At 37.2% G+C, this 24,847-nt stretch overlaps 2 protein-coding genes and 1 non-coding gene across 3 annotated transcripts in view; 2 read left to right on the plus strand and 1 right to left on the minus strand.

The window, feature by feature from the left end:
* LOC129761275 (uncharacterized) overlaps nt 1-24,847 on the plus strand; it is a 543,642-nt gene that overhangs the window by 319,728 nt on the left and 199,067 nt on the right. The gene's annotated exons all lie outside the window — the stretch shown is intronic.
* Nucleotides 361-432, plus strand: Trnap-agg (transfer RNA proline (anticodon AGG)). Its single transcript has one exon. It is a non-coding gene; the product is annotated as a tRNA-Pro (tRNA).
* On the minus strand, nt 7,974-8,514 carry LOC129761308 (uncharacterized). The gene has a single exon (XM_055759028.1). It carries the CDS (start codon nt 8,465-8,467, stop codon nt 8,102-8,104), a length of 366 nt encoding a protein of 121 aa, XP_055615003.1. The 5' UTR covers nt 8,468-8,514; the 3' UTR covers nt 7,974-8,101.

Raw genomic sequence — 24,847 nt, forward strand, 5'->3', positions numbered from 1 at the left:
AAGGTTTGGCTTTCAAAATACGTATCAATAAAAAATAAAAAAATAGCCCAATAAGTCCACTGGTCATATGAAAATGGAAAATTGTATTTTAGCCGCACCATTATGAGAAAATGTAAGAAAAAATCATTTCTGTGTGAAATTGATCGTAAACTAATTATCTGGCTCTTCATGATCGTCAGCAAGTTGCACTGCGGTCGTTAGCGGCTTCCCTGATTGAAATTGAAGACACCGAATTCAAAACAAAAACAGTTCATACCATTGAAGCGCGCGTCATAAAACGGAGACCAAGTAAAGCATATCAAGCACCGCGAAGAAGCGCCAACAAAACGACCTCCCGATTGATGAGACTGATCCTCAACGGGCTCGTTGGTCTAGGGGTATGATTTTCGCTTAGGGTGCGAGAGGTCCCGGGTTCAAATCCCGGACGAGCCCACTGCGATTTTTTTTCGTCTGACCATAACACGCTTTTTCCGCTTGATGCCGTCCTAAAAATTCATAAGATGCTAGCTAACACAAGAGCTCATCAGAAGAAGTGTGCTGTCTCCGAAAGGAGCAATCTTTGTAAAGTGATAGGGTTCTTACACACCGAATTATGTGGAGAGTGTTTCCCCTAATGTCTTTGAATTTACCATTTCATCCAACTTGTCCAAACCGTATCGGACTTATAACTGATTTCACCCTTTCATCCCTCGAGACTTGCCTTCGAGCTGACCATTTCCACAGCTGCGGTGGGGAAGATAAATCTACTCCGATTCCCTCGGATCATCACTGGCTGCACTTGAGAGAGAGAGAGAGATCACAACCAACCAACCAACATTCGTCTTGAAGACGAGCAGCAGAAGAAGCAGCTTTTTCAATAAGTCTTTTCAGCAAATCGTTTCATTCCCCCGAGATTTACCGCATCAAGATTTCGAGAAGTGTGAAAACGGATGCTGGATGCTGCTGGAAGAGATGGTTTGCCCAACCAACTCCCCAAAGGAGCAAGCGTTCGTCCTTTTGTGTAATGTCTGCATTTCCCGTACAAGAGAAGATGTTACCGCAATTCACAAGATTTGTGTGTGCGTGTGTGGGTGTGTGTTTATATGGTAGAAGTGGAGAAGAGCAACATAAACTTGTTTTCAGTTAATTATAATTGTTTTCTTCATTTTGCTGATTACCGTCGGGTAACTTATGTGTGTACTCAGCTGCTAAATGCGTTCAAAAATAAAAAAAAGCATTGTATGGTTTGGTTATTCTAGATCTAGGCATATTCATTGATGATCATAATGTTCAAATGACAATTTTTAAAGTATAGATGTATGTTCCAGTTAAACTTAAGGAAAATAAGCTTGTGAAAATTAACTTTATTATTTGCATATTCTTTCGTCAACTTAGTTTTTTTTTCTCACGAGTATTCTATATTTTGTTTCGTTTCGAAAATTGTAACTCGTAAATCTTTGGTTTTATAGAAAAAAGACACAGGAGGGTTGTGTCCGAGACACGACCGCATAGTTGACGTAGGACTCCGTTAGGTTATCTGTTGCATGCTGATTTTGGATATGTTCGAAAAATTACATAGTTAAACTCTTTGATAATGATTTGGTGGCCCTGAAAAGGACCGTTTTGATTGGATGTTCGATATGGTTTCCTCACTCCAAGTGATTGGATGGTGCGTATCAAGATAGAAGTTGCCCAAGTGGAATGATGTGATGAAAACCACTCTTCGTGGCCCCGGACGAGAGGGCTCCTGTGTTATGTATGAATGCGATAAAGAAAAAAAAACACTCTTGTAATATAAGATAGTTATCATTATCGAACATAATTAGCAATTTTTCTTCTAAAAAATGTTACTTTATTCTAGAGAAAACATATTTTAAATGGGAAAGGTAATTTTACTTTCATAATTTTACCTTTCTGAGTGTTTATTTAACCCATTTCCTTTTTCGCTTCAAACCCAATGGAACACGATGGTATATGCCTAAATGTGAATTTCGGATGATCCGTTCTCGAGCGGGATTACTAGGATGGCAATGGATGTATGGAAAAAAAATAATCATCGAATTTTAAAAACCGACCATATACATCTCGTTTATTGGCCCAGAAAAATGATCTGTGCAAAGTTTCAGCACCATCGGCATGATTTAGAGGTGCCTCAAAGCGCTCAAAGTTTTGATTTAAGTAAAGGAAATTTGGAAAATCGAAATTTTTTTTCGATGCCAAATGACTTAAAAATGCATGAAAAGTCGAGATCTGGTGTCAACTCGAAAAAAAAAATTTGTCCGAAAATCGACCTTAAAGCCAACCAACCAACATTAAAGTTCTAAATTTAAATTTTATTTGCCAGAATTATTAGAAATAATCACCTTACTTGCAATATAAAAATGCCCCCGACTGGCATATATTAGGCTGTCAAAATGTCCTGCGGTATTTCCGCGAGGTGTCGTTGTAAGCGCGTAGTTCTAGTTGTATTCATTGTATCGAGTCATACTATAGCTTGTTGGAAAGGTATTTTTGCGCGCTATAATATAGTCCTTGACAGTGTTTTGTTTGGTTAAGTCGTTCGTGAGTTATAGTGTCGCAAATATGGAGCAAAATAAAGAGAAAATCTGACATATTTTACAGTACTACTATGACAAAGGCAAAAATGCGTCTCAAGCTGCCAATATAATTTGTGCAGTTTATGGACTCGATACAGTTTCCATTTCCACCGCACATCGATGGTTTCAACGTTTTCGTTCTGGTGTAGAGGTCGTCGAAGATGCGCCACGCTCCTGAAGGCCTGTCGTCGAAAATTGCGACAAAATCGCTGAATTAGCCGAGAAAGACCGGCATAGTAGCAGCCGTAGCATCGGCCAAGAGCTGGGGATAAGTCATCAAACCGTTATTAACCATTTAAAGAAGCTTGTATTCACAAAGAAGCTCGATGTATGGGTGCCACACACGTTGATGCAAAAAAACATCTTTGACCGTATCGACGCATGTGAATCGCTGCTGAATCGCAACAAAATTGACCCGTTTCTGAAGCGGATGGTGACTGCCGATGATAAGTGGGTCACTTACGACAACGTGAAGCGCAAACGGTCGTGGTCGAAGCCCGCTGAAGCGGCTCAGACGGTGGCCAAGCCCTCATTAACGGCCAGGAAGGTTCTGCTGTGTGTTTGGTGGGATTGTCAAGGAATAATCTATTATGAGCTACTTCCCTATGGCCAAACGCTCAATTCGGACCTGTACTGCCAACAACTGGACCGCTTGAAGGTAGCACTCATGAAGAAGAGGCCATCTTTGATAAATAGAGGCCGCATTGTCTTCCATCAGGACAACGACAGGCCACACACTTCTTTGGTGACGCACCAGAAGCTCCGGGAGCTCGGATGGGAGGTTCTTTTGCATCCGCCGTATAGTCCGGATCTTGCACCAAGTGACTACCACCTGTTTTTGTCCATGGCGAACGAGCTAGGTAGTCAGAAGTTAGCCACAAAAGAGGCCTGTGAAAATTGGCTATCCGAGTTTTTTGCCAATAAGGAAGCGGGCTTCTATAACAGGGGTATTATGAAGTTGGCATCTCGTTGGGAACAAGTCATCGAACAAAACGGCGCATATTTGACTGAAAACAGATAATTGTAACTAATTTTATGAACAAATGAAAATTCAAAAAAAAAAATACCGCATGTCTTTTTTGACAGCCTAATATTTGCAATGCCGTTTTCCCCAGGCATCTTGATTTAAAAATCTCTGTTAGTAAACACATTTTGGTGGGAACAAAAGCTCCCCCTATTTTCATGTATTTGTAATGCCGATTTCCCCCGGGCAACTTGCATTTGGTGTCTGTGTTAGGGAACATACTTCGGTGGGAACAAAAGTTCCTTCTACTTTGATGTATTTGCAATGCCGATTTCTCCGTACCTTCAATTTCGACCAATCAGAACGAGGTGCTTCCGTTCAGAGATTCTTCGATTGTTTGATAGTCAGTTCCATATAATATATTATGTTATTTATTGTGATGAATTGTTATGGAGTGCTCAGATCTATAACTGACCAATAACTGTAAGTAGATGAGCCGCCGCATGTGTCGTCAATTTCGATCAATCAGAAGTGGGTATTTCCGTTAGGATAGGGGTGAAATTGTTCAATTGTTCGATAGTTAGTTTCACGACATATATTATTTTATTCAATATAAAAAATTGTTATGGAGTGCCGAAATCTGTTGACGCAAAAATCTCATCAATCCATTATTAAATTACTGAGCAATACGCGTTTGAAATTGGACAATTGGCACGATTTGCTCGATTTTCGATTTTCTATTTGTACCCCAATATGTTCCCGAAAGACGTAATCCTACGTCAAAACTTTCCTAAGCCAAATGCATGTACTATGTATTATTCAAGTCGGCCTGTTTTCCAAATGCTTGTTTCCCATAAATCTCAAATCAAACTAGATTCCTTTGAGGACTTTTCAATCAACATTTATTTATTTCTTCAGTTGTTTGACGTTTGACGTTGATATGTTTTAAAACAATCCATAATAAATTTTACATTTTCACAGAAAGTTTAATTTGAAATTTGATTAGATGATGCAAAACCTCACGGAATTGGTCATATCCGATCTAAACGACTGCAACTATCAAACTACATCTAGGAAGTAACACCAAAAACCAGAAATATAACTGAATTCGTTTCCAATAGTTATCATATCAGCGACAAAAAATAAACGTTCAATAGGAAATCCTGCTCAAACCAACAAGGAAGCGATAACAGAGAAGACAAAGAAAAAAAATCGGTTGATCTTGATTAATTGGTCAAAGAGTGGCACTGCGAAGAAAGCTGACTTACTGAGCCAGTTGTACACTTTTTTTAATGTGTCCTCGTTGTACCCCGATCCGCAGTAATCGCATCGCTTTTCCCTTTCTGATCATTTTTTTTTGTACATACACATATGCATAAATAATGAAATAAAATATCGCAGCGCGGCACATGACGAGAGAGGAGGTCTGACGCTCGCAGCTGAACAGGTTAAAATTCGATCATTAGGTAAGTAGGAGTTGTGAAGTGGCAACAGCACCCTTTCAGCAGCAGCAACTCTGTTGGAAAGGAAAGTGCATTCTCTTTTATTGCCTTGCCTGCAGTCGTCACTCTCTCACTCCCCCTGACGACGACGACAAGAGATTGCAACTCTTCGCTGGGCAGTTTTGACAACGAGTGCCAGCTTCGATTCGGTGTCCACAGGGTAGTTTTATTCGAGTTCATAATCTTAGATCACTATGGTCAATAACAGAGCCAAGTACCTTCCGTGGTTCGTCCCTATTACTACGAGCAGTGACTGCTGAATTTTATAATTAGATGACGGACATTACTGTCGGCTACCAACTAGTGCCGTACTTGTGACCGCACAGCAATCAATCTCCTCTAGGCCGTGTTACGGATTTAGCATAGCTCATATGCGAGTTTGATGGGCTTGTTTCAAAAATCCTAATGAAGGGCCGAGGACGATGTTGAATCTACGCGGTTGCGGGGAATGCTGCCGCCAAAGGGTCTTCTGCGGTTGAACGTTAGTATGTTTATTGGTTTGTTTTTTTTCGCTATGGGTCGTTCAATTAACCACCTGTGACTAGTTAGGATTAATTGAAATGATAAAGAGCCTCGAGGGCATTTTAGTGCTGCTGTGATCTCGCAAAAAAAAGACTGAAAACGTCAAGCGTGATTCAGGAAATTCACGTACTGAGATGCAATGAAAACAGAAGATAGTTTGAAATGAACGGAAAACTGTTTTAGCAGCTTTTCTACGGACGGACTCAATCATGATTGTGCGGTTTTATGACGCCAGGCGTATTGACCCATGTTTGAATATGCTGTTGAATAACGAGACTGACGTTGTAAGACATTCCATTTTTATCTCATACATATTCATCTATTATCGCTTTCGATACACGCAGTGTGTCGATTAAGTTCCCGAGCTCGAACTATATCTTAGCCAACAAAAAAGTTTTTACCAACCAAAAAGTTTGTTACTAGAAAAAAATATCTCAGATATTATGAAAATCGGAACACTGAACATGTAGGAAATTATGGAAGATTCCGAACGCTTATAACTCGACCGTTTTTATATAGATTTCAAAGATGTTTGCATCAATTGATTACTCTATCGCATGAAGAAAATTATTTTTTTTAGATAAACTGAAACTTCTGAAACGAGCAGTTACTTCTACTGGGAGATAGATACAAATTTCAAGAAGCACGCCGAATACGTTGTTTGAATTTATTTATTTTTTTTGATGATGATGATGGTCCCACCTCTTTCCCCTACAAAGGCTTCAGCGGGACGAGTTATTTTTTTGATAATAATTGAGTTACTGAGTTTATTACATCATACTAACCAGTGAGCACATTAAATTGAAAAGAAAACGGACTGCTTATCCCGCAGACATAGATTACTAATCGATAGAACAATTTAAGCCTTTGTCTAAAGTATTCATTCCATGGCATGTCGAGAGAATTTCCAACCCGGGAAGACCCTAGACCGATCGGGAATTGAACCCAATGCCTATGTCAGTATTAGCCATGAATTTTCAAGGGAAATCCCGCTTTATCAGATCCCCGGCCACGGCCTGCAATTGCGATCGTTCCCGAGTTCTAGTAGCTGAGCAAACCCAGGCCTTATTCTAGCCGACACTTCAGGCCCATCACTTTACATATCCCAAGGCATGTCAAGAAAATTTCCAACCCGAAAAAATTCTTGACCGATCAGGAATTGAACCCAATATCTATGTCAGCATTAGCCTAGAATTTACAAAGGAATTCCCGCTTCACTGGATACCCGACAACGGTCTGTTAATCGTTTTCGAGACCAGACAGCTGAGCAAACCTAAGCCTAATTCCAGCCGATACTTCAGGCCCTTCATTCAACCTGGGGTATAAACGTGTCAACCTGAATCTGCAATGAGATCCGCCACAACACAGAAAAATCTTGATATAATTATCTGTTGAGAAGATGAATTTACAAGTATTCCGATTGAGCAATCCCTAGCTTACCTCAGGTTTCCACAATAAACCCCTTGGAATGACTTTGTTTTATTCGATCAAAAATTCTTTTGCTTTTGTTCAATCTCACGTTTCTCTATGATTGCCAACGCGCGCGGGCTCAAACTATTGCAGAAAATAATTGCACAATTATTTTTTAAATTTAATTGAATAACTAAGATATATATAAAAGCAAAAAAAATACCAACATCACCATAGTCTTGACAACAAAAATACACGGACACACATACACTCAAAAGACAATAATTTCCTCGTTTTATGAAATAATGAAATAATGATAATGATCACCTCAAAAAGTTTGAGCTGTACGAGTTCTCTTGTTGATCTTTATGTAACAATTATTAAAATAACCAGTAAGCACATTGAAGTAAAAAACAAAACAAACGGACTGGTTATATTACAAACATAGATTCCTAATTGAAGAACAATTTATGTTATCAACTTAACGTATTTAACCCATGGCATGTCGAGAGAATTTCCAACCCGGGAAGACCCTGGACCCTGTTTGAATGTATTGAGAACTAAGGATTACTTACTTGTTGTAATTCTTTAGAAATTGTTATTATTTTTGTAAAGGAGTAATAGTCTTTCATGGTTATATATGAAACACTGATATTTAGTTTTTGAACGTTTCGCACGTGAACAAAACAATAAAGTTCAAAAACCAGCCATACAAAGGAAGATAGTTATTACACCCAACACTATATGCTTCATTTCAAGCGAGCTTTTGCACATGTCTGAAAACCCGGAAAAATCGAGTGGCTCTAACGTTATGACACGTAGTGTATATGTAAATGTAAGTATAATGAACATATACTATTACTCGTTGCAAGTGCAAGTGATTCTAATCTCTATCAATAATTCTGAGTCAATAATACTGGATTCTCAACTCAAAATGAATTATCGGCCCCGTGGGGCTAACGTCAAAGTAGCGTGTAAAAAATAAGTAAAAAGTAAGAATTATTTTTCAAACTAAACATCTTTATTGAAATTTTATCATTTCATTTTTCCTGTTTACATTTCAAACAGAATACCTCCCTTCGATCACACTGCGTTTAGACGGGACAGATGAATCCTTGTAAATATTTTCACTTCTTCGCCTTCATATTTCCCGGTGGCGGGGGTAGCGAGCACAGAGTTGGTCTACCATAGGGCGTCGGATAACCGTCGGGTAGAGGAGGATAGTGCTGCACTGGCGGGTAATGCGGAGGATAGGAACCGTCCAGCACTGGAGGCATCAGATGTGGTGGTGGATAGTGTCCCGGTGGATGATATCCTCCTGGAGGGGGTGGGAGGCTACCTGGAGGATAGTGTTCGATCCCGGTGGTACCCGGCAGCACTCGGTGTGGGTAGTTAGGGTTCATATCCGGTGGAAAAACGGTGTTTGATATGGCCCCTTCGTGGGGATTGATAGGTAGCGGCTGGCCGTGTGGAAATTGAACGTTGTGTGACATCTTTTCGGAGCTGGATCTCGCAAAACACTGGGTTTGACGAACCTTGTTGACGACGTTTTTACAAGAAATTTGTCGAATATACACCGATAAGCTTTTTTTTATCGCTAGATATTAAAGTTATCGCAAAGATAACGAGCTGAGTAATGTTGTTTACATTAAATGTTAATGTTAGTTTTGGAAATCCGTCTTATCTTATATTGGTCGGTCAAATTTAGGCTATTGACGCAATCACATTAATTAGTAAATGAGAAACGGAATTCGCTAAAACGGTGAGTAATGCAGCAGAAGCAATTAAGCCCATAATCACTGCTAGTAAATAAGTGTGTCACACTATACACCAAAGGTTGCATTCCTGGAAAGCCTTTCGAGCATCTCGAGTCGGACATTCTCGATAGTAGGACATTTCCTATGCAAGTAAAGCCAAATGCAAACACGGCCAGCCAAACCGCCGCCACCGCCCGAGAAATTGATATTAATTTGCTGTTTAAACCTTCCGACAGACATTAGTTATCGCCGGGGAAGCCGAACGAAGCATGTCCAAAATGGCTCGTGAGCTAAATACACCTTCCAGTAGCGATGAAGGCAGCGGCAAGAGGTCGCCATCGTAAATATTTATCACCTTTAGTCGCAACAATTGCTTCTTCCCTTTATAGCAGTCCTACGGTAGAGATTGCTCCTCGAGACGTCTTGTCGAGGTAAGCTTCTGTTGGTCAGCGAGAGCGTATAGTTAATGAATGAAATTTATCTCCTTTGAGTTGGGACTGTGCCAAGACAGTAAGTGAGGACGGCCAGCCCCATATTAGCTAGAACGGAACGATTTCGATAAGACGCGTGCGTTTCAACAACTTCTTCAAGTGTTACATCGGGAATCATGTTTTGCACGAATGATTATTTGCATCAAATGGTGTTGAAAGGCACGTTTTTAGGATTTCTAAAAGTGAAGCATTGTTTCTCCTGTTCCGACAACTTAATGAACGTTATTAAAAATGTTGCTACACAGTTTATAAACACTAGCAAAACCACAAAAAAAAATAAGAAAGCGCCATACCACAAATAAAACCCATTCAAAACGCACCGAAAGCGCGCCAAAGGCGACAAAAAATTGCCAACAAGATCATGACCATCAACAAGATCAGGAAGGCTAGATCATCAACAAGCGGCACCTGTGTACCACGCCCCAAATTGATATTGAACTTCACCTTTCTGCGGGGACAAACACTGGTTGGTGGCGCTTGTGTTGTGTCATGGCGTGACGCGTCGTGAAGACCCGGAGGCGCACTCTGGTCACTGACTGACATACATAACGCGATATTATTTCTGACACGCAAACCCAACACACACTTTCCTCTCGTCCATAGTTTTTTGTTTTGCATGGTGAAGTATTACTACGTTCTGCGAAAAAAAACTGGTCTTGTTTGTGGCGCGGTTATTGATCATCGACCTCAGTGGGATCAGATCGAGCGAGCGATCGTACCTAAGGAGGTCAAACAACTCTGATCGATCGAACTTGATATCGCCTTGTTGATGTTGAGTAAAAAATAACCAATTAGCAATTATCATTATCATCAATTATCAAATGCACCGGATAATTTGACCCATATGCCTCTACATTTCAAGAGCAGAAAGATTGTGAAAAACGAATACACCATGAAAACTGTCACATTCCGTTGAACACAAACATGGTCAGACGCATAATTACGTCTTTTCGCGGACAAAGCTGAACAGTGACATCGAACGACCTCAAACAAACAAAAACTTGAGTTTGAAAACGTACGCCATTTGCGTACATAATTGAATTGAATGATCATCGTACACAAACAAAAGTTTCACTTTTCATCAGGAGCATCATCGTTCGAAACTACTTGGAAGCAAAGCCGCCCGTGCAGTCAGTCCGGTTGTGCTTATCGTCGTTACGCTTGAGACGTGGGTACGCCACGAAATGTGTTACTTCAAGGCGGTTTGGATGGTTTCTTCTTGAAAAATGTACTTCGATCACATTCAAATGCACAGTGAAGGAGTCAGATGGACGAATCTGATCTTCTTCTTCTTCAATGGCACTAACGTTCCTAGTGGAACTTCGCCGTCTCAACGTAGTATTACTTGCGTTATTTTTATTAGTACTTAGTTGAGATTTCTATGCCAAATAACACGCCTTGAATGCATTCTGAGTGGCAAGCTCTAGAATACGCGTGATCACAGTGCAAGTCGGAGGAAATTTCTTTGACGAAAAATTCCCCCGACCAGAACGGGTATCGAATCCGAACACCCGGCATGTTAGTTATGACGCTAACCACTCGGCCAAGGGAGCACAATTTCGATTTCGGACGAATCTGATACTATGCCTCGATTGTAAAAAAGTAATTTTATTGGTTACTTTTCAATGCTTAGTTCGGGATGTTAAATTACTCTGAGATTCTCTCTGCTTAGTTTACTTACCTTACAATATTTCCGACACTCTGGAAAGGAATATAGGGGAACCCGGGGCAAGAGTGCCCATCTGATTATTTTGCCTATTTCCATCTTTTACAATTATTTAACTACAGAACTTTGTTTTATACAGATACTGCATATATCTCACATATTATCAGCCAGAACCATAAATATTTTTAATTGGAAAACAGATAAATACTAACTGAGCTCCTTACAACTGCAATCTATATAAGAACACATATACACAAATTAACGAAATACCCTCAGTTTCTATACGTTTGTATGACTCCACTCATAAATACAAATAGAATAATCATTTTTCTTCAACTTTACTGTATGAACTAATTTAAATCGTACACATTTATTTCAATAAAAAATAAATTTGTTACCTCTCAACTTCCGGAGCAAAAGGTGCCATTATTACCGGGGTAAAAATGCCATAGTCGTAACCTCGAATTCGATCTGTCAAACGCAAATAGTGTAATCGTGGTTGTGTTTGTTGTGGTCATGGTTTGTAAATATGAACGGATTTCGTTCCGAAACCAGTGGCAGATGGAAACTATGGTTGTTGCCGTACATTCTGTAAATCATGGAGACGAGCTGCGGAGGAATATAGTTTGCCCAGAAGAACATTGGTCAAATATGTGCAGAAGTTAGATCGTTTTAAAACTGTGTTTTCTAAACAACAGGAGGGGCAACTCGTGAGTCACATCCTTAATATGCAGAAGTTATTTTATGGGCTGACAATACACGACATCCGGAACCTAGGGTATAAAATCGCGGCGTAAAATAATTTAGATCACTCTTTCGACAAAACACCCAAATTGGCCGGAGAAGATTGGCTTACCAGTTTTCGTGAACGCCACTAGAACTTGAGTTTGCATTCTTTGGAACCACCGTGAATTTCACAGTGCTTTTTTCATCAAAAATTATATTTTCATAAGATTGGCACTCTTGCCCCGTCGAGGTGGCACTCTTGCCGCGTACTGGAAAAATACAAGCCCAAAACATCATTTTTGTAAATGAAACATTTTCATAGTAAACATAACTTTTGAACAATTTGATGCATAGCTACGCCTAAATAGGAGTATAGGAAAACTTCTATATAATGTACCCTCGTTATAACGTACCCTCGATATAACGTCACTCGATATAACGTACATTTTACCTCGATATAACACATTTCCAAAGTGTAAAGGAAAAAAGTTTTCAATATTTTTTTTCTGATAGAACAATGAAGTATCTGTATTGTGATGCTAAAACAAGTTTTGTGCCTTCAATCAATCCCGAAATTCAGCTGGTTTTGTAATTCCGGATTCTATATGAATCAACTTTAATCAACAGTACGAAGGGAAACATCATTAAAAAGGCGGACTTCGTCTTCTGATTGAAGTTATTCGTTAACTTTACTAAAACAGCAACACAATAATGTATTATAGACTACGTTTGTGAGTACTTTATTATGCTTCGATATAACGTACAATTCGATACAACGTACAATTTTGAAAGTGAAATGTACGTTATATCGAAGTTTACCTGTATAAATGAACAAACCAGCACAAAAAAATGGAAAAAAATATAAGAAAAGAGCATTCAAAAACGCGTATTAGTTTAAGGTGGCACCTAAAAAAAATCTGCACCTATCTGAACTTCAGGACAAAAATCTGTAATCTGTACCGAAAAAAATAAAAAAAATCAGTACATTTCTAGATAAACCTGTTCATGTGGTAACCCTGCCTCGTAGTTGACAGTACAATTTCAGATTGCAGAGAAAGTTTATGGGTGTGGGTAGAAACATTAATCATTTAAGCAAACTCGAAAAAAAACTAGATGACTTTTTTGAAAGAGCATTTTTTTTTCTAAAATTAAAAAAAAACTTTCTCAAAACTATAAGACCTACAAAGTTTTGACCAAAGAATGAAAAGTAGAAAATTCTATAACACTTCATTAAAAATATCAAATAATTTTTTTTTAAATACGCTGAGAAAAATATTTTTAAAACTAAAATTCATTTTTCTCAAAAATGTGCTATTAATAGCTCTATTAATAGCTCACAATGATCATATCAACTGTCTCCGCTGTCCGGTCTGCTGAACAATGAAAGAACAGAAGGAAAATACTCATACGTCTAAAAATGGCTGTTGTGTAATTTAAAAATTCATAGAAACTTTGAACATGTAACATGTACTCGATTAAAAACACGTCTCTGTTACAGCTAAAATGCTAATAAGTCTAAATAAATAAACAAATGGGATCAAAAAAAGTCCATGCCAAATCAGTCGGATGCTGATCCGATCCTCTCCGATGTTATGGAAACTTGGTACATATGATGGAGGCTACCAAAAAAAACAATTTTCATTTCATTATGGAATCACGACTAATTTTTTTAAAAGGAAGTATTCAAAATTATTGACTTTGCTTTCAAAAAATTGTCTGATTGAAATATGATGTTTCATAAAGTTGTTGGGAAACTGATTAACTATTTAGGAAACATAACACTTTAAATAAAGTGTTAAAAAAATGTTACCCAAAAATGTAATTGAATTTAATAGCACAAACTTTTATATATCAACAAACCCCCTTCTCCCATCGATTTTTTTTGTATATTTTGATTAAAACCCCTCAAAGGGCCTGGGCCGGGTAAGAGAGTAAAAAGTGCCTCCAAACCAAATCACTAGCTGTATGGCAAATATTTTATAGGATATTAAATAAGAAATTTTGACGGTTTATTTGAACCCCTATGTGGTTTAACATAGGATCTATAGTGAAAAACGTGGTTTTTCGTTTATTTCACGCCATCCTCAAAAGCTTCGAGATAAAAATTTGAAAAAAACTACTGAATGTGCATCTTACTACGGTGTATCAAGAAAAATTATGAAAAAAAAATTTCGTCAAAAAATTACGTACTAAAAAAATATTGAAATTTAGAAAAACATTTTTTTGCATTTAGAGATTCAGTACTACGCTAATTCATATTTAAATGTGTTTCTACGGCTTTTTTAGATATGTGTGTTTTTTTCAGATTTTTTTCAGTGTTGCGCGGTACAAAAAATATTTTTTTATATTTCCACAGTGTCTGGCTGGACAAGGGAGTGAAAAGTCTCCCAAACCAAATCACTAGCTGTATGGAAAATATTATATAGAGTACCAAATGAAATATTTTGGCAGTAGTACCAAATATTTGAGTCTCTATATGGTATACCATAGGATCTATGGTGAAAATACATCTTTTAGTTTTTTCACGCCGTTTTGAATAGCTTTGAGACAAAAATATGAAGAAAAAAAAATACTGAAAGTACATCTTACTTGGGTGTATCGATCAATATTTTTTTTCATCAGAAAATCAAACACTAAAAAAAATTAAATAATTTTTTATTTTTATTTCAAATTAAATTTTTATTTTTTTATTTTTAGATTCAGTACTACTCTAGTTCGTATTCAAATTTATTCCTACGTCTATTTAATGTATATGTGATTTTTTCAGAATTTTTAGTGATTTTCGCGGTACAAAAAAAATATTTTCAGGCATTTCGAAATTTTGAAAAAAAAATTACTGTGAGACCCAATTTTACTCTAATTTTTATTTAAATGCGTTCGTATGTGTTGTTTTTTTCACATGTAGCGTAGTTTGCTTTGCTCTTATATTTTTAAAATATTGTTTTTCATATGTCTAAATTTTGTCGGTATATTTAGAGCATTGCGCTGTACAATTGTTTTTCTCGTATCTTGAAAAATATGAGATAATCTTTACATTGGATTTGGATGGTTTACCAAATTCATAGGAGTCAGCGGAACGATAGAGCTCTGTGAGAAAAAAAATAAAGTCTGTGGAGAGACCATTCGGATTAATGTGAAACACTTAAAAAATCCGAATTGTTTTATTTTTTTTTCATTTTAATCTTGCAATTGAAAACCACGAATACAATAAAAAATAGATTTCATAAAAAATAAAAATGATAATGCAGACGATGAAGAAAATTATTTTTGTGTCTCGCAATACTCTTAAAAATTCAGGAAAAATTACGCCACAAAAGACACATACGAACGCATTTAAATAAAAATTAGAGCAGAAGTGGTTTTCAAAGTTAATTTTTTTTTTCACAATTTCGAAATGCCAGAGAAAATATAAAATTATTTTGTACTGCGTATTTAATTTTTTTTATTTTTAGATTTTTTGATGAAAAAATAGTTTGAAGATATTTATCGATACACCTTAGTAAGATGTACTTTCAGTATTTTTTCATATTTTTGTCTCAAAGCTATTGAGAATGGCGGGAAAATAACGAAAAGGTGCATTTTTCACCATAGATCCTATAGTGTACCATATAAAGAATCAAATTTATGGTACTACTGCCAAAATTTCTTATTTACTACCCTATACAATATTTTCCATACAATTGGTGATTTGGTTTGGGGGATTTTTAACTCCCTTACCCAGCCAGACCCTTTCGGAATATAAACAAATATTTTTTTAACCACGCAACACTGAAAAAAAACTGAAAAAAATCACACATAACTAGAAAAGCCGTAGGAACACATTTAAATATGAATTAGAGTAGTACTGAATCTCTAAATCACAAAAAAAACCAATCTCAATATTTTTATAGTATTTAAATTTTTTATGATTTTCTTGAAACACCTTCAGTATTTTGTTAAACCACATATTTTTTTAGTACTAAAATTTTTGATGAAATTTTTTTTATGATTTTTCTTGATACACCGTAGTAATATGCACATTCAGTATTTTTTTCAGATTTTTATCTCGAAGCTTTTGAGGATGGCGTGAAATAAACGAAAAAGTACGTTTCTCACTATAGATCCCATGTTAAACCACATAGGCCAAATATTGTTATTTAACATCCTATACAATATTTGCCATACAGCTAGTAATTTGGTTTGGGGGCACTTTTTACTCCCTTACCCGGCCAGGCCCTTCAACAAAGTTTAACATACCGTGTGTATTGGTGCCGTGACAAACTTACCAAAATGGAGATATGAGAAATTTATGAAATTATTTTTTTAAATATTTTTATCTCCACGTTTCTTTTTAAATTTGTTTTATATTTTGTAATGAAAATGAACAAAAAACAATTTTCTTCATATCATTCTTTGATAGAACTACAGGTAAACTTCGATATAACGTACATTTCACTTTCAAAATTGTACGTTGTATCGAATTGTACGTTATATCGAAGCATAATAAAGTACTCACAAACGTAGTCTATAATACATTATTGTGGTGCTGTTTTAGTAAAGTTAATGAATAACTTCAATCAGAAGACGAAACCAGCCTTTCTCATGATGTTTCCCTTCGTACTGTTGATTCAAGCTTGATTCATTTAGAATCCGGAATTACAAAACCAGCTGTATTTCGGGATTGATTGAAGGTACAAAACTTGTTTTAGCATCACAATACAGATAATTCATTGTTCTATCAGAAAAAAAACATTGATTTTTTTTCCTTTACACTTTGGAAATGTGTACGTTATATCGAGGTAAAATGTACATTATAACGAGGGTACGTTTTATCAAAATTTCCCTGTAATAGTTTTGAGTTAGCAATTTAAAAAAAAAATAGAATAAACTTGGGCCTCTTTACAAAAAATTAAATAACTCATACTTTCAAATTTAAGTTTACTCAAATACAAAACATATCATAGTTTTGAAAATAACACAATGTCGCCAATAAACATTGTTTTTATGTTTTCCCTTGGAAGAACGGCAAACAAATGTAGAGGTCGGATTTTTTGGGAAGATCAACAACTTTGAGTAGAATTGAGATATTGACAAATTCTGCATCACAAAATATTTGTTTTAGTGAGCTCTAAAGTCTTCTTGCATGTGAAATTTGAAGTAAAAAAGTTAGAAAAAAAGCTGTATATCAGTTATTTCAAAGGATAGAAAAAAAAACTTTGTTCTACAAAGATGTCTAAAATAACTGAGACTACGACTTTGTCGGAATATGTTTACCCCTATCTTTGAAGATTAGAAAGTTAGATTTTTCATTTCATCCAAAATTAGATCACCTTATTTTTGACAACATAAAAATGAGTGCTCTATCATATGCAACAACTTTGTCGAAGACAATTTTTGTCTAGGAAATAACTGTCAAGCTCGAGATGCATATTTTCACTCAAATGCGCTTTCTGGACCATTGTGCAACGGCGTATATTTGTTTGCAATATTTGTTGGCAGTAAAGGTAAAAGATTCCGCAGAATGAACACCTGAAGTGATGCAAAACTTACTAATTTGCGCTTAGTATTTCCGAGGAGTTATATGTTTGATACTTATTGATTGCTAAGTAAACGGTTGTTCTACGTTCACTTTGCGGTTATATCACAGATAAAACCCTCTTCAAATTTTTTTTTGAATTTCAGAATGCATTCTCAGAATATGCTATGAAAAATAGAGCTTGCACTTGTGCGGAGAAACAAAGATAAAAAGAAATATAAACTAGGGACAAAAAAAAATTCTCATATCCAATTCAATTCCTGTTCTGCTACAGCCAACGAGCAGCCAATATCCGCACGCAGAGATTTGAGAGCGAAATCGCTTCGGATGATCGATGGTGTATTGTGAATGAAAGAAATCATAGAAATCACAACAAGAACAAGAGAACAAGAATGAATCGGTGACCGGAATAAATCGCCACAGTAAACAACTGCAACAGAAACAACCGCTTAGAAAAAGTGTAGTAGGCTAGAAATATTTGGCGCGGGAAAAACATCATGTGCCTCACATTTCTATTATAAATTTATTCTCTTGTTCTCGTTTTTCGAAATTTATTCTGAGGACAATGTAATGGGGACGAAGTCCCCATTTGGCGAGGATAAGGAATCGAGGCGGCCCATGCCGCCAAGATGACGCAATCCGAGTCCACCGCCGACCCGCCGTCGGAAGCGGCGGTGTCTCGCACGCAAACCTGGGATCCACTGATTGCCCGGTTAGTTTGAAACATAGGATACGATCCTTTAGCAATGTCCGACCGAGCTCTAGCGAGCGTCGGACGGTATACGTCTGCCCGGGGCGTTACGTTTGCCTGGGGCGATACGTTTGCCCGGTTAATTCTTGTTTTGAAATACAATACCGCGCCACAATATTTATAGCCTACTACACATTTTATAAGCGGTGGTTTCTGTTGCAGTCGTTTTCTGTGGCGATTTATTCCGGGAACCGAATGAATCATGAATAAACCATCTTCAGCTGCCTCTACAAAATCACGCAAGCTTCTATTGAATCAGAGCTACAAAAACTTTCCACTATTTAAAATTAAAAAAAAATATTAAAAAAAAAAATCGGTACATTCTGATGTAATATCCGGAGTAAGGACAAGCGAATTGAGAATGTAGAAACATCTTCGGTGACTTTTCACGATCCCGATCATTCAGACAGGGCGAAAGAGAGGGCGAAAAATACTGCACTTACGATACTTTTTTTCATATGTAACTAGCTGACCCGGCAAACGTTGTTCTGCCAAATAAATTATTTCTAGTGAATATTTTGGTGATCGAATAAACTATAACTAAGTATTGCAAGTATGTTTGAATGGTTTTCCGTTTTTGATCCATTCGTTGATTTGCCAACCATTTGCCAATTTGTTGGTGTTGATTTGATTTGTTGTTGATCAAACGAGTATGTGGCGATAAGAGCTATGACATACAGAGGAATTGAACGCTCTAGACGATAATGCTCATATCATTCAAACCATCTTACTTCAATGTATTTCATTTTCGTCACTGATGTGTTTGGTGTAAATTGTTAATACAGCCATTCCATGCCAAACCTATATAGTGTTTCTCAGATTCTCGTCAAAAGTGGTAGTTTTGTTCTTTATCGCAAATTATTAGACCCGTATTTTTTTTCTTATTTTTTTTTAGGGTGACCATTTCCATTTTACGGTGGTCCGCAAAATAATTTTTTTCGCATTTTTGCCAAAAATGACTTTTTTAAAAAATTCGGTATTATTGATTGTATTTATTTTTTATAGTTTTCACGGTCTCGGGACCAAAGACGCTATTTTTTTTATATTTTCCCTGGAAAGCTGAGAATTTTTCACATAGCATATCTCGAAACCAGGGAGGCGTTTTTTCGTTTTTGAGTTATTTTTTTTAACCGATAACCGAATAACCGATGGTCCGAAAAATAATTTTTTCCACTACAAAAAATCCTAACTTTTGATCTACTGGACCGATTCAGATGATCGACATATCAAATTAAAGCCAATAAGCTAGTCTTGTTTGAAAAAATATTACACTCTGAATAGAAAAGGATTTTGTCTTCGTAATTATTGTTTATATTTGTATTCTATAGCTTACATCGTTTCGGTACCAAGAGCGCCATATTTTTTTATATTTTTTCCTGAAAGCTGAGGTTTTTTCACATAATGCATCCGAATACCAGTGAGGTGTTATTTTTCGTTTTAAGTTATGATTTTTCAAAGTTAACATGTTTTCAGTTTTCGTTCAATATTTCTATGCGAATAGACTGGATGTATGTGACTATAATCCAATTGATTGCCAAGTGTGTTATTTTTTGAAGAAAGGCTAGCTAGTAGGCTTTAATTTGATATGTCGATCATCTGAATCGGTCCAGTGATTCAAAAGTAATAATTTTTTGAAAAAAGTCATTTTTGGGAAAAAAGGGAAAAATGTTTTTTTGAACAATCGGGTAACTTTGAAACTCTGCCTGCGAATGACGGATCTCAATAATAGCATATCCGAGTAAGAACCTGAAATTATTGAGAAACCAGAGCAGTGGGTCCAAAGCCCCAGAAAAGGAGGATGGTTGTAATAGCTGTTATCCATGGTTATTATGGAAAGGAAGTAATGGATAAACCCCTAAACCAAGGTGTGAAGCGACCCGTGCCGATGGATGAATGGTAGGGTGGGTTTTAAACCTTGCCGTTAACGGAGCCTGTGCCTTCGGAGCCTTCGTAAATTATTGCAGAGAAATCAAAAAAGACTTCATCATCGGCTGTGATGCCAACGCTCATCACACTTTGTGGGGTAGTACTGACATAAACAGTCGAGGTGACTGTCTTTTAGAATTTCTCTCTTCGAACAACATTGACATTGCCAATATAGGCAATGAACCAACGTTTATAAACGCTATCAGACAAGAAGTCCTGGACCTAACACTGTGCAGTCCGGTAATTTCTTCGAAAATACACAACTGGCACGTTTCGGAAGAGGCGTCTTTGTCTGATCACAGACACATTATCTTTCAATGGGATGGTGGCTTGACAGTACAGAGAGAATATCGTGATCCAAGAAAAAACAACTGGGAACGATATTCACGAGTCAGAAACTCTTAACACAAGAATAAGGTCGATTCAACAGCTCGAATGAACTTCAAAAGAATTAAATGATACGATAGTTTCTGTCTACAACAGTAATTGTCCATTTAAGAGAGTTTCTTCGACAAGAAACGTTCCATGGTGGAACAAAAGGCTCGAGCGGCTACGTAAAACAGCGCGGAAGCTGTTCAACAGAGCTAAAATTATTCGAATTGGTCTCAATATAGGAGCGCCCTAACCGAATATAACAGAGAACTAAGACGATCTAAACGAAAATCTTGGGTAAATAACTGCGAAAGCATTGAAAGTACCCCCCAATCGTTGCAAGACTAAGACTCTTGCAAAAGACCACTCGAACGGGCTAGGTTCCCTCAAAAAGGACGACGGTTCGTTCACAAAATCTCCCTCAGAAGTATTAGACTTACTGATGAAAACTCACTTCCCGGGATCTACATCGGTTCATTCTGATACCAGTCCTAGCTCCAACCGCGACATGAAATGCTCTCGAAGGTATTCTCAAAGTGCAAAGGATGTCGCAAAGATAGTTGCTGGAATGGTTTTCACGAGGGCCAGAGTAGAAAGCGCGGTGAGATCCTTTCAACCATACAAATTCGCAGGTGCAGATAGAATTTTTCCAGCCCTAATTCAAAAAGGAGAATCTAAGCTGATTCCATCTCTAATCGAGATTTTTAAGGCAAGTCTGATACTAGAGCACATTCCTTCCACATGGAGACTCGTTAAAGTGGTCTTCATTCCAAAAGCTGGGAAACGTGATAAATCACTCCCAAAATCATTCAGACCAATTAGTTTATCATCAATACTGCTGAAAACTATGGAAAAAGTAGTATATGAATACATAAAGTCTGTATTCATGTCCAAATGCCCTTATCTAAATACCAGTTTGCCTATCAATCAGACAAATCCACAGTCACAGCGTTACACACGCTTGTGCCTAAAATTGAAAAATCTCTTTCGTCAAAAGAAACTGCATTATGTGCGTTTCTTGATATCGAAGGGGCTTTCGACAATGCTTCTTATGTATCAATGGCACAGGCTATGAGAAGAAGACATTTCGATGACTGCATAGTCGAATGGATCAAAGGCATGCTCACAAATAGACAAATCACCTCGGAGCTGGGTGGGTCGTCGACATCTGTGATTGCAACGAAAGGTTGCCCACAAGGAGGGGTTCTATCACCTCTACTTTGGTCACTGGTGGTTGACGACCTTCTGATTAGTTTGGAGGCGAATGGTTTCGAAACCGTGGGTTTTGCTGATGATTTAGTCATAATGGTACGTGGCAAATTCGACGATGTGATATCGAGCAGGATGCAGATGGCCTTAAACCTTACACAATCATGGTGTATCAAAGAAGGTCTGAGCATAAATCCCTCAAAAACAACAATTGTTCCTTTCACCAAAAAGAAGAAACTGCATCTGCAGACTCTAAATCTTGGGGGAGAGGAAATAAAATTCTGCTTTTCAGTGAAATATCTAGGCGTAATCCTAGACGCTAAACTAAACTGGAACGCACACTTAGATGCAATTATCAGTAAGGCCAACATTGCCCTATGGGCATGTTCTAAAATGATAGGCAGAACATGGGGCCTTAAACCAAAAATGGTTATGTGGGTCTATACAGCAATTGTGCGGCCTAGGATAACCTATGCCTCATTAGTATGGTGGTCAAAGACTAAGGAGAATGTAGCTACAAAAAAGCTAAACAAACTCCAACGACTGGCATGCGTTGCTGTAACAGGAGCAATGCGAAGCACACCCTCAAAGGCATTGGAGGCTATCCTTCACTCGTTACCTTTGGGTCAACATGTTCAGCTGGAGGCCAATAGAAGCGCTCAAAAGCTAAAAAGATATCAAAAAATATTAGACGGGGACAAAACTGGTCACTTGAGCATCCTGAATCTCTTACCCGTTGGACCAACCTCAGAGATGAACAGCGATTGGATGGAACCAAGGACCAATTATGACATTCCATACAGAGTGATCGAACTTTCTCGTTCAGTATGGGATGAGGGTGGTCCCGATGTTCGTAATGGTTCAATCCTGTTCTATACCGATGGGTCGAAAATGGGTAACAGAACAGGTGCTGGAGTGTATGGTCCCAGAATAAAAATTTCTGTAGCTATGGGGAACTGGCCAACAGTTTTCCAGGCAGAAGTAGCTGCAATAATAGAATGTATAAATGTCTGCCTTAAAAGAAATTATAGACATGCTAACATTTGCATCTTCTCAGACAGTCAAGCAGCACTTAAAGCCCTCAATGCTTTGAAGTGCTATTCAAAAATTGTTTGGGAATGCATTTGCCTTTTACGACAACTGTGTCAGAGAAGTTCGGTACAACTGTACTGGATTCCTGGCCATTGCGGTATAGAGGGAAATGAACAAGCAGATGAACTCGCAAGACGCGGCTCAAGCTCACCCTTCACTGGTCCAGAACCATTCTGTGGAATTTCTGAATGTGTGTTGAAGAGTGAGCTGAAGAAATGGGAAGACCGGGAAGTAATGGCCAACTGGATGGCTGTACAACTCAACCAGTCAAAAAAAATTATCACGCCGAGTATTAAAATTACTCAACAATTGCTGAGTCTTAATAAGAATGACTTCAGCACATTCACTGGTCTTATAACAGGACATTGTCCGAGTAAATACCATCTCAAAAACATAGGTTTAGTGCAAGATGATATTTGTCGCTTTTGTAATGCCGAAAGCGAAACCTCGGAACATTTGCTCTGCAAATGCGGAGCACTAACAAGACGCAGACTTGTTACCTTGATAAGGCTATCCTGGAGCCCAAGGAAGTTTGGTCTGTGTTGCCGATCAGTACTATAAATTTTATCAAACAGATTATTCCTGATTGGCACCTATCTCGCTATAGCTTTCAGTCTACTTCTTCATCAATAAGCAGTAGATAAGCTTGAAGCGTAGTACAAAGAATGAGGCATACCACAATATTTCAAACTAATGGACGCAGTGGTTCACACCCAACAAAGAAAAAAAAATTTGAAAAATCATAACTCAAAAACGAAAAAAAACGCCTCCCTGGTTTCGAGATATGTTATGTGAAAAATCCTCAGCTTCCCATAAAAAATATAAAAAAATATAGCGCCCTTGTTCCCGAGACCAAGAAAACTATAAAAAACAAATAATAATGACAAAACCAAAACCTGAATTTTTAACAAGCGTAGCATTTTTTCAAGAATGACTAGCTTATAAGCTTTAATTTGATATGTAGACCGTCTAAATCGGTTCTGTAGTTCACAAGTTATGAATTTTTGAAAAATGTAATTTTTGGAAAAAAGGAAAAAATATTTCGGTATTTCGGACCACCCAAAAATGAAAATGTGCACCCTCAAAAAAATTTAGAAAAATACGGGTTTAATAGTTTGCGATAAATAACGAAACTACCACTTTTAACGAAAATCTGAGAACTACTAGATCGGTTTGACATAGAATGGCTGAATATGTAAATAAATAAAAAAATAAATAATATTAATAAGTAAAATGAAAATTGTGCGGCGATTGATTTTTTTTATTTAGATATATATGTTTACCAAAGTATTAAAATCTCGAATTAAAAAATTAAAAAATGGGACGGGGTTAAAAGGATGAAAATTTTGGTTTTTTATGTTTTTTTTTCTGAAACCAAATTTAAAAAAAATACGCGATAAAAAAAATTCCATTTATTAAAAAAAAAAGATTTTTTGCATAGTGTCAACCTAATCGGTATAAAATATACGGTAATCGGTATCCTAGCGATATGTAATATATTTTACGACCTATTCTCATGCCTAAAAAACGTTTTATGCGTGATTCCATTGAAATTGGTCGAGCCGTTTCGAAGGAGTTCGACCACGAACATCGTAACACGAGATTTTTATATATTTAGAGAAGAGATTAATAATGATCTGATACTTCAATATTTGAGTGCTCCCTGGAAATATACATATTTTCCGTACTTTCCGTTCAGATTGAGCAATCATTTTTTTTCGTTCTTCTCATTGCACAAGAAAAACTGAACATTGAACACCTTCCAAAGCTATTTTGAAAAAGTCCACTTGTGAAAACAGCAATCGCGTTTTCTAAACAACAGACATATTTTTGTTCACATTTGGAGCAACATCAAATATTTTTTCAATTTGTAACTCATTTTTCGAGAAATCATGGTCCAACGCTGTTTACGAATATGCATTTGTCTTTTTGTTGTTACCCTTACTGGAAATAATTATTAATAATCCACCTTGAAACAATCAAATTTGCCGAAGCATCTGCTTCAATGTGAAAAAAAAATCTCGCGATTAGACAATGAGGCCCAATGCGACGCCATTCAAAAAATAACTGCTGTTCATTTTCAACCCTTTATTGCTAAGCTAAGGATCACGTCAAGGTTCGTATTTCCCAGAACTGATATCATATTCTCTGGTGGAAGATAACTAATTATATAGCATCAGAAGAAAGCACCAGCGGAATGAAGCACAATCTGTACAGCTTCTGTTCCCAAATTTTCGCTCACCCGCAGCACAAATGCGCAAGGCACCAGAAGATGCTAAATATAATCATAATAATTACCAGGCGGCAATAATCTTCCGATCATTAGATTTCACATTAAAATTAATCGTAGAATGAAGGGGGGGGGGGT

This window comes from Toxorhynchites rutilus, chromosome 1 (assembly GCF_029784135.1).
Source record: "Toxorhynchites rutilus septentrionalis strain SRP chromosome 1, ASM2978413v1, whole genome shotgun sequence".
In the NCBI taxonomy this organism is placed as follows: Eukaryota; Metazoa; Arthropoda; class Insecta; order Diptera; family Culicidae; genus Toxorhynchites; species Toxorhynchites rutilus.